The sequence below is a fragment of the Labrus mixtus genome, chromosome 1 (genome assembly GCF_963584025.1).
Source record: "Labrus mixtus chromosome 1, fLabMix1.1, whole genome shotgun sequence".
NCBI lineage: Eukaryota > Metazoa > Chordata > Actinopteri > Labriformes > Labridae > Labrus > Labrus mixtus.
This window is the reverse complement of record NC_083612.1, coordinates 30,403,643-30,414,068: the sequence shown is the minus strand read 5'-3', so window position 1 is coordinate 30,414,068 and position 10,426 is coordinate 30,403,643. Positions and strand designations below refer to the sequence as shown.

At 41.6% G+C, this 10,426-nt stretch overlaps 1 protein-coding gene across 1 annotated transcript; it reads left to right on the top strand.

Annotated features, from left to right (window-relative positions):
* Positions 1-2,891: 2,891 nt before the first annotated feature.
* rcn1 (reticulocalbin 1, EF-hand calcium binding domain) lies at positions 2,892-9,301 on the top strand. The gene is made up of 6 exons (XM_061041671.1): positions 2,892-3,413; positions 4,174-4,367; positions 4,465-4,643; positions 6,706-6,766; positions 7,783-7,982; positions 8,489-9,301. Exons 1-6 carry the CDS (start codon positions 3,031-3,033, stop codon positions 8,594-8,596), a joined length of 1,125 nt encoding a protein of 374 aa, XP_060897654.1. The 5' UTR covers positions 2,892-3,030; the 3' UTR covers positions 8,597-9,301.
* The last annotated feature ends 1,125 nt before the right edge of the window (positions 9,302-10,426 follow it).

Genomic DNA, 10,426 nt, shown 5'->3' with positions numbered 1-10,426 from the left:
ACCTGTATTTGTCCACTGACAAATTGCACAATTGTCTTTTTTGTTTTTCCTGTTCTTGTCTATTGTGTCTGACTGTTGTAATTTTGTTTTTCTGATTCGCTGAGGTCTGGGGAAGACGACATTTGGATCATCTGTATGTCTAGTACATGTGGTAGAATTAACAGTGAAGTAATCTCTGTTTTCAGATTCTATACAGAAATGTTGATCAATCACTGCTGTTGGTAGACCTACATCCTCTTGCCAGGCCATGGACACTAACCAGCTCTGTATAGGTCTTAAAACATTTCTGGGTTCTAACCTCTCTCCATTTTCTCGAAAGCATCTCCAATATTTATCCTAGTTTTTTCCACGTTTCTGCTCGTGGAGTATTAGAAAAATGCAGAGGCTTTTTAGATCGGGTAGAATAATTCATATCTGAACCAGTTCGCTTGCCCGCTTAGATCGCTGCATCACCTGTTGGTTTTCCGTTTGCCGGGCAAACCGAGCTGGTCCAAAACAGCCGTGTGGGGCCTACATCTCTGGTCAAAATAAAAACAAACCATTCTGCACTGGAATCTAAACTTAGGAGGACATACTGGCTGCTGCACTGTTGAGAAGCCAGCACTGCAACATAGCATGTTTCCTTAAAGGCTTTATATGTGATTTTTCACACTTAAATATAATATAAATCAAGTATATCCTCTGAAAATAACTCTGAGTCATGACTGTCTACAATGAGTGTAACAGCTGAGTCCCACTGTCTGTGATGTTTTCAGAGTTTTCAGAGTCCTATCTTCACTTTGTTTACATCGTTGGGACGGCCGGCTGACTCCTCCCCTCGTGTATAAAAGTTGTTTAATTGAGGGACTAGAGAAGAATAACATACTGTACTCACTGCTTAACTGTGTTTCTAGATCACGCTCATTTCAGGTAAATTTACATGCAGTGTGAAGATACGAGCATAATAAAGATCGCTAGCATTAGCATGCTAACACAACAATGCAGCGCGAGTTGTTTTGGTTTCATGCTGGTGCTCAAGGGCGACATCTGCTGGATGAAAAAATCATATAAAGCCTTTAATGTCTGACGATATACTAAGTTCCTTTTATGCTATGATTCAGTAGATATCTTACATATTGGACTTTTAAATTTGCTATGAAAGGGTTGAATGCTGCTGCTATAGCTGTTTGTTACTGAGGCTATAGTTCGTTACCAAATGTGTTTGTCTTGAAATATGGGTCAATATCTGTCCAGATTTCCACCTTCATTGTTCTTTTAATCGCTGAAACGAGAAGGATTGTTACGTTCCCAAGATTGATATGACTTAGCTAACCCTTCAGGGTTAGCTCTGGTGTTTCAGTACTGCAAATGTGTGAGGAAATCATTTGAGAAAGAAACCGGAGTCATTAGACTATATTCAGATCTATTGTGCACTAATGATGATAAAGGGATATCATACGCCTCTATTTGCGCATTTCCCATTCACTTTTTTGTTTTTTGTGCTAGTTCTTCTTACATTTGTCACTACATCTGTGTGACTTTAGTCTGCAGTATATCTTTCACTCTGTCATATTTGTAACGACATAGTTAGCTCTAATTTTAAGACGTATGAAGATCTGCTGACTTGTTAATATTGTGTATATTGGTCACGAGCTGCTAACATCTCCCCTTTACGTAAATGGTGCTGATAGAAAATCTGGGTTTACTTATCAAATTGATGTAACTAGCTGTGTGTGACTGTTTAAATGCATCACCTTTGTGAGGGTTAGTTTAGGTCGGTTCAACAGAAGATATACCCAGAGCACTGAAGTCGCTCTGCAGCACAGGCCTCTGGAGCTCTTCGATGTATTGTTTGGACAGTTTGGACAGAAATCAGGCGTCACACAACTGAACTTTTGTACACAAGAGGAAAATGGTGAATGAATTAGAAATATGGGCTGAGATGAGAAACCTTTAAAAGCCTCATGCCCTTCTGTTCTAATAAATAACTGCCATCACAATCAAAAGAACGACAACAAAACCGAATCTACTCACAATACTTCAACAAATGATTTTCACTCCTTAACTTTAAACTGGCCTATAGCCTTACTGTGTGAAGAACCAACTCCCCATACTGTAGCTATTATTCTGGATCAGAGGTGGGCAACTGGCGGCCCGGGGGCCACATGCGGCCCCCATCAACCCTCAACGTGGCCCTTAGGTCAATTTTTACACATCAATTAATTGGAAACATGAAGAAAACATGACAAATAATCATAATAATATTTGATCACTTTTATATGTTGAGTTAAAATTGAGACATAATTGACTGTAATCGTTTTTGTATGCTACAATTTGGCCCTCTGGCAGTGACAATTAAATGAATGTGGCCCTTGCTGTGACCAAAGTTGCCCATCCCTGATCTGGATCAAAGAAAGTAACTCTCACACTCCAAACAAACATTGAGCTATCCCTCTGCTTGCACAATGTGCTGACTGCAGATATTGTAAGTTGTCTGGAGAAAATCCTCTCACACAGACATTTTGAGTTCCAACTTTCTTTCTTTGGTCACAGCAGACATGACTCCATAGGGGACTTATTTGGACCATCTTTCTGTCTTGCACATGAATAGCCTACCTGTATACTCCAAACATTCACTTACAAGCAGGAGCTTTGTTGTGCTTCTGAGGCAACACTGTGGGCTTGTCGAGCTGTAACAATTTCGCCAAAAAACTTAAGTCTCGTCCCTGCTTTCCTCTCTAGTGTCAAACTGAAGCCGGTTTTCAGTGGGCTGAGTTTGAGCGTCAGCTTGCAACGTGGCGCCGGAATCCTTCTCGTTGTTACTGACATCCCACTGACCAATGGCAGCTGTTCTTTAAGTGAAAGAGGCATGAGTCTGCCTGAAACGGACACTCTGATTGGCTGTACGTAAGGCGGCAGGGGAAAAAAACCCGGCTTGGTTGCATCCTTTCCTCAAGGAAAGCGGATAGGAATGCCCAAAATTCGTCTTGAGTGAGGACTGTGGATGCCCTTAGTGGACTTCAGGTGCTGTTTTGCAGGTTTCGTAACCGGATGCAGCTTAAAGAAATCCTCGCAGAAGAGAGGAGTGTGTCGATACAAGCAGTGGAAAGTGGCCACATAGTGTCGCCGCCTGTTATTGTTTCATCCCAGAGCCACGGGGGCCTGTCTGGATACAACTGTTTGGGATTTCTCTTCATCCTCCCTGACTTGATGGACGTCCTCGGCTTCGTCTGTGCCTTGCTTATGTGCGCTGCCGCGGCGCAAAGCAAGCCCACGTTAAGAAAGGAAAGGGTCCACCATGAGCCAGATCTGCTGAGCAGGCCAGGCCACGAAGACAATAAGAGCTACCAGTACGACCATGAGGCCTTTCTGGGGAAAGAGGAAGCCAGGACATTTGATCAGCTCACACCAGAGGAGAGCAAAGACAGGCTTGGGTAAGGACAGGGCCCTCCTTCACCCTCCAACCATGACCTGATTTTTCATGTTATCTGACACAGTCTTGGTGTTATTGTCACACATGTTGCAGCAGCATTTGGAGTAAATCACTCCACACTCACTCCTCTCCTGCAGGAGGCTGCTGCGTGTTATCTGTGCGAGGCTGGGGCGCATTAAAATTTAACAAAAGCCTGAGAGAGACGTGCATGCCAGAAAAGTCTTACAAGGCTGGATACAACCGTGGTGCATTACTACTGTTCGCACACACTCAAATGGATCTAATTGCGCAGCCTGAATCTTAATTATACATCGTCATTAAAGAAGCATTTGTAGGCGATGTTAGTGTGAGTCAGAGTAGTGTGGGAGCTGTCATTGGCTGCAGTATGGTTCTGTTGGGATGAAGAGGTGACACCATGTAAAACGTGAAGGAATCCTCTCTCCTGGTGGTGCTGAGGGTGGGAGGGGCCCTCCTAACATCACAACGTGGCAACCCAGCTCTAGGAATAAACCACAGCTATACATATCCTGCATTTGTCATGTAAATGGCTCTGCCTGCTCCCCCCCTACTTAAGTAGACTCATTTAAGCCACGGTACCTTTTTTACTTTTACTGCTCACTCTACATTTTTCTTAATCGTCTCCAAAGTTGTTATAAAAGTATTATACGGTGTATTTTGGACATCTAATTGTTATCTCTTGTCCTGTTTGGGTGTTAAAAGTGTAAATTCTAACAAATGCCGACCTTTCTCTTCCCTTGCAGTAAAATAGTGGACCGGATAGACGGCGACGTCGATGGCTACATCACCACAGCCGAACTCAAGGCTTGGATCAAGCGCGTCCAGAAGCGTTACGTGTATGAGAATGTGGCAAAGGTGTGGACGGACTACGACCTGAACAAAGACAACAAGATTTCCTGGGATGAATACAAGCAGGCCACGTATGGGTACTACCTAGGTACGTGTGTTCCAGGCGTGAACCATCATATTTCCTTTAAGACGTATCGAGTGATTTTTTTTTTTGGTATAACCTGGTTTAATTTCCCCCTTTTCAGCCAACCCCGAGGAGTTTGAGGATGCGACCGACCAGTTCAGCTTCAAGAAGATGCTCCCTCGTGATGAGAGGAGGTTTCAGACAGCTGATCTGAACGGAGACCTGGCAGCCGACAGAGAGGAGTTCACATCATTCCTCCACCCTGAGGAGTTCGAGCACATGAAAGATATTGTGGTTCTGGTAAGCCCTCTGTAATCAGACAGTAGTTAAGTATGATTAGAAAGAGGTGTTGAAACATGTTTGGCATCAGGGACCTGAAAAAAACTCTCTAATTGAAGAGTTTCTTAACCTTTCTCACCACATTAATAGCATGAATAGAGTCGACTTCTTCTCCATAAATCTGATGACCCGGGCAGATAAATGGGATACAGTTGGATAGCTCCTTAGTGACGTTTGAACGTGTCCAGGAAGTGATTGAGTTTCAGTATTTTTTTTGGGAACAGGTCCAGTGGGATAGCACCAACCGTCCCCTTTCAGACTTAATCTTTAAATATAAATTTGGCTACATGGAACAGTTGCGTGGCAAATGTTAGCAGCGATGCACTATGCCGCTCTGTTCATAAAAGTTGTACCACCCATTCGACAGAGTTAATAATTCATCTCTCATTTTTGATGATGTCACAGGATGTAACCAAAGACCTGTTCCCTCCCAGGGGGGCCTCATCAGTGATTGTGGTCCATCTGGGTCATATGAGGCTTGTTTCTTGTTTCAGTAATGGTTCAGACTCCGGGGCAGATGCAAGTCTTTCACACAACCACACAGCAGAGTTACTGATGGTATCTGTAGTCATGTGAGGAGAAATGGGGACACACTGCTCACTGCTGACACAGATTAGGAGGACGGATAACTGATCGGGCTTGTAAACATGTGCAGTGTGTTGTTATTGGATCCGTTCACTTTATTCCACTTAGAAGTGAACGTTCTTGTTCTGCAGCGTCTCCCAGTTTCGGTCCAAAAATGTGTCATTGTTCAGAATCACGGGCGACTTTTTTTTCTTCTTTCTTTTTGTAATCAAATATTCATTGGATATTTTTCAATATGGGGAGGCAGCAAAAGAATTCCATGAGTTCCATTTAACAGAACAACACATACATTGTGATACTGCAGTACCTGCCTCCCACCACACCAGTGTACACCAGACAAAGACATAGAGAAGGCAAGGACCTAACAATAAGAGACAGAAAAAAATGACAATGAAAATAACTAAACAAACAAAAAGGCATGGAAAGGCTCGACCTCCCAGCCCCATCACCCCACCGCCCAGGGATCCCCTAAGAAGTCAGACATAAACAAAACCATTCAAGCAAACAAGAATCAATAGGATGATTCATGATGATATGATGATGTCCACAGAAATAGACACAAAAGAACATAAGATGTGTCTTCTCTATCACTTGTCTTAAAGAATAAGGAGCCATTGCTCTGTTCTACACCAGTTTGTTGGAGATACTGTTTCTTCTATTTAGTGCCTCCTCAGAACTCCTTTGGTAAATCCTGGCATGGTTGTGTGGAGTGGCATATCCCACATTACCTCTGTAATGGTTGCTTCTGTGTGTGAAGGGCTCGAGTGTTGTGCAAACCCAGAATGTGTTGATTATGGTTTGACTCCTGGTCTCCATAGAGACACATTACACTTCTCTCACTATTAGCTTCTATATCTTTGTCCATTTTAATCAAAGTATTATTCAATTTTTCCATAGGTTTTATATTTTGAATGAATATCTCTTCTTGTTTACATGCAACCTTTCACAGGTTAAGTGGGTATAGAAACCCCATAGATGGTCGCTCATGTTTATTATTAGTCAGCTATAAGACGAGAGAAGATCCGTGGTTATCAATCATTTAGCGGGGCTCAGAGAGAGCCTCTCACCTGCAGGAAAGGATGCATACAGTGATTTGAATCTGTGTAGCTGGGTGCATGTGATATGAACCAGATGCATTTCACTTACTGCACATGTATGTGTGTGGTTGTTGGATAATGATCAGCTCCACACGGCAAGCCATTAAAAAAACATTTTGTGAAATTCACACTCTGTCACATCCAGGATGGAGAAGAGAAAAAAAAACCCTCCTGTAATGTGCGTGTCAGTCTGCCTGCCTGGCTGTAACCTGACCCTCATACACTCACTGTTTCTGCCTGAGGCAACAAGTCTCCCTTTTATTACTCGGAGTGAAAGTTCCAGCATTGTTGACCCTTGTGTCCCCCCCTTTAATGACATCATAAACTCATTGTTAATGCAGGAAACCCTGGAGGACATTGACAGGAACGGCGACGGACACGTGGATGAAGATGAGTATATCGGTAAGTCTGGGCAAATGAATTCAATCAAAACAAAGCAGCTGCATTAAAATACAGATACAGACTCAACAACATGGTATTCTAAGCAGTAAAAGCATAGAGTAAAAAATGAGAAGCTCAAGCCGTCAAGTGGGATTACAATATGCTGCGTCCTCAGCTCTTCTGAACACTAATCAAAGACTCTGCTTGTAGTGTTAGTCTGGGTCAAATATATTTTCAGTAGTCCAGCCTTGAGCAAAACGTCTCAAATAGGAATACATTCCTGTCCGAATATTACAATACTTCAGAGTAATTCAAAGTATTTGATTTATTTCTGGCTTTTTAAGGAACCAGAGCTGTAAGTGCGTTTAAATGTCCAAGCTTACTAAAAATAAAACGATGTCGTGGTTGTTCAGTTGTAACAAAACATGCCATAATAACAGCTCTCAAAAATGCATTACTTGGGGGGGTTTTCAAGCAAAGTTTTTTTTTTTAAAGTTATTTATTTATTTATTTTTGGGCCATTATTTGATGGTACAGCTGAAGAGAGACAGGAAATGTTGGGAGGACATGCAGCAAACGACCAAGGTCTGATTTAGACCCGCAGTCACTGGGGCAACGACTCTAGCTTCTGTACATGGGGCACTCAACATAACCACAAGGCTATCCAGTGCAAGTTTAGGGACAGGCTTGTTGCTGGTATTTTTTCTGATCCATCGGAACTTCAACTCTGTCCTGGTTAAGCTCTAGGATTTCAGTCCATCTCATTTCCAACCCTTTTATTAAAAGAGGGGAAAAAACAAAACTATCCTCTTTTCATAGACCGCTAAATACAGTTGTGTATCATCAGAGTACAACTCTAGTTCTTTCATTGATTTCATCTCAGTTTTAATGCAATTTTTGGTTGATCTGATAAAGAAATCAAATCTGTGTATGTTGCATTTGCAATGATGGTTTGCATTTTAAATTTTTCCTGCAAATATGTACTTACATCTGCAAGTTTGTCATTTCTCGTCTCCTCATTTGTTTGCACTCTTCAGCTGACATGTTTGCTCACGAGGATGGGGGTCCAGAGCCCGACTGGGTCAAGACTGAGAGGGAACAGTTCTCTGACTTCAGAGACTTGAACAAAGATGGTAAAATGGACACCGACGAGATCCGCCACTGGATTATGCCACAAGACTACGACCATGCCCAGGCCGAGGCCAGACATCTGGTGTACGAGTCTGACCAAGACAAGGTACCTTAGTCTTTACTGCATTAACATGTTAGATTTGAATGCAGATTTGCCTGTCATGATGTATGTAGGAGTTCTTGTCCACTCTAAAATGATTTATCTACTGTGACTTCAATTATCCAAAAGATAGCCTTTACATGGAGATGCTAATATCTTTACCTGAGCAGCCATTTTCTCCCTCTTTGATTTGTTAAGATGTATTGTTTTAGTTTCTGAGCGCAATAAGGAAGAACTGAGTGGGTTTGGGATCTACATGAGATCACATAATGGTCCTTAATGTCATTGTTAATTCTATTCATTGCTAAAAAAAAAACCCTGTGTGATTATAAGATGTATACACCTTGGCAACAGTTTGCAAAAATGACCTTTTCTTTTTACTTTTTGTTTTAAAACTCTGCAATAAAACTGGTTGTAGGTCTTACCTGATATGGCTAATATTGTAAAAAAAAAAAAAAAAAAGGTTTAGGGTTAGTTACTTACCGTGCTATTCCCTTGTCATCATTTCTCAGGACCAGATGCTGACCAAAGAGGAGATCCTTGAAAACTGGAACATGTTTGTTGGAAGTCAGGCTACCAACTACGGAGAGGATCTCACTAAGAGCCACGACGAGCTCTGAGCTCTCAGTGCTCTTCTGACGTGTGTGTATGTGTGTGTGTGTGTATGTGTGTGTGTGTGGAGGGTTGTTAAACATCTTTGTTTTAACTGACAGAATTCAAAACTCCTCCACCTCCAGACGTCACTAACAAGCTCCACTCCATCGTCTCCTTATGACAACAGGACAGATGTCAGTGTGAGGGACCTTGTGAACAAACACTGTAGAGCCCAAACTAGAGGAGGGATGAGTGTCAGTCCCACCAGTAACTCTTAAGGGTTCATCTCGCTTTTGTTTCTGACATTCAGGAGCAAAGTCAGGCCAAGTGGACTCAACTCTCCAATCGTTGGTGCCTTCCAGCCGCGTCGCCGGCTCTGCTGCCTCAGAATCTGTGTGCACTAGTCTTCAATAAAACAACGCTAAAAAGCTGAGCTTCACGTGGATATTCAGATACAGGAACCATTTTTGATAGCAATGTTAATGTGAAACTACAGTGCAGATAAGGACATTTTATTCTGATTTTATTTATTTATCAAACATCACATGAACTTTGAGATGAATACATGTTGAACAAGATTTTTATTCTTTAAGCAAGACACAAGCAATGATTCTTTGTTTACAGTTTTCCTTGCCAAATGATTATTATTTTTATTTTTTTGCCATTATTGTTTATCTTCTGTTTAGTTGAGATCTTTAAAACTGTTTATTAAAAGATGTTTTATGGCATGACTTTTGCACGCCTTGGTTTTTTTTTTTGTGCCTGTAAAGTTTCAGTTTGACATGTATTTATTGCTTTATGTGAGAGTTAGCTTCATCTAAAAATCCACTCTGATCCTGTATTTGATCATGCCTCTAAACCCCTCTATTTCAGCCCTGCTCAGAACAGGCTGTTTCTGTGTCTGTACCTTTAAATGCAAATGAGCTGTGTTAGACCACACCCCCTCTCTGGAAGTGGATATTGCTTGGGCTTTCTTGCACCATGCCCTATTGTTTACAGTAAGAAGGCAGACTCAGAGCAGAACAAACACCTAGCTATGGGAGTGTCACCCACCTGGGGGAGGGGCTACTGCCACGAAGTAACGATGTCACCAAGGGAAAATCTCCAAACGGCCTGAAAACTGGATCAGGCAAAAGACAGAGAGGATGGACTTTTCTCATAGTTTGGGGGTTTTGTATTCAGACTAGAGACACATCTTAGTGTATTTTAGTATATAATATGTTATCTTTAAGTATTTTATTGACCTTTGTTGATCTTATATTTGAACTGTACTGTTTACAACTGTCTAATTTAAGATGCTTTTTTGTACTCTGTCTTTAATACATAAGACTAAAGAAAAGTTTCATTTGGTTACTTTTGCATGACAGTTTGCTGTTGGTTGCATCACTCCAAGGTCATCTCTTCTAGCGTGTAATGATTTTTTTCCACTGCTATTGACTATTTGTTACAGCCCGTTGTTTTGCTTCAGAACTATTTTTTAGACTTTTCATTTATTTTCTCTCACTAATGGCCACAAATGCATCCCAATAATCTTATTTCCCCACTGCAGAGGCTCATGAGTTGTCTCATAATAAATAAAGATTTTTGTTTTTTGTTTGTTAAGCTGCAAAGCATCATCATTGAGACTTTGGCGGTGCTGTGTGCCTTTCCAAAACAAAGAAAGTGTAATATCAAACTATTTCTCTGTTTATTATTGCTGGATTATGACAAGAAATACAGAGTTCATCATTTTGGGACATGCTTAACGGTTTTCTTGCCGGAAGTTAGAAAAGAAGAGATCACTACTACAAGAAGTTGGTTTGCTAAGCACCAGCTCCTTGCTCCTGGTGTAGACTCCCGGTTTTCTCTGCAACCCA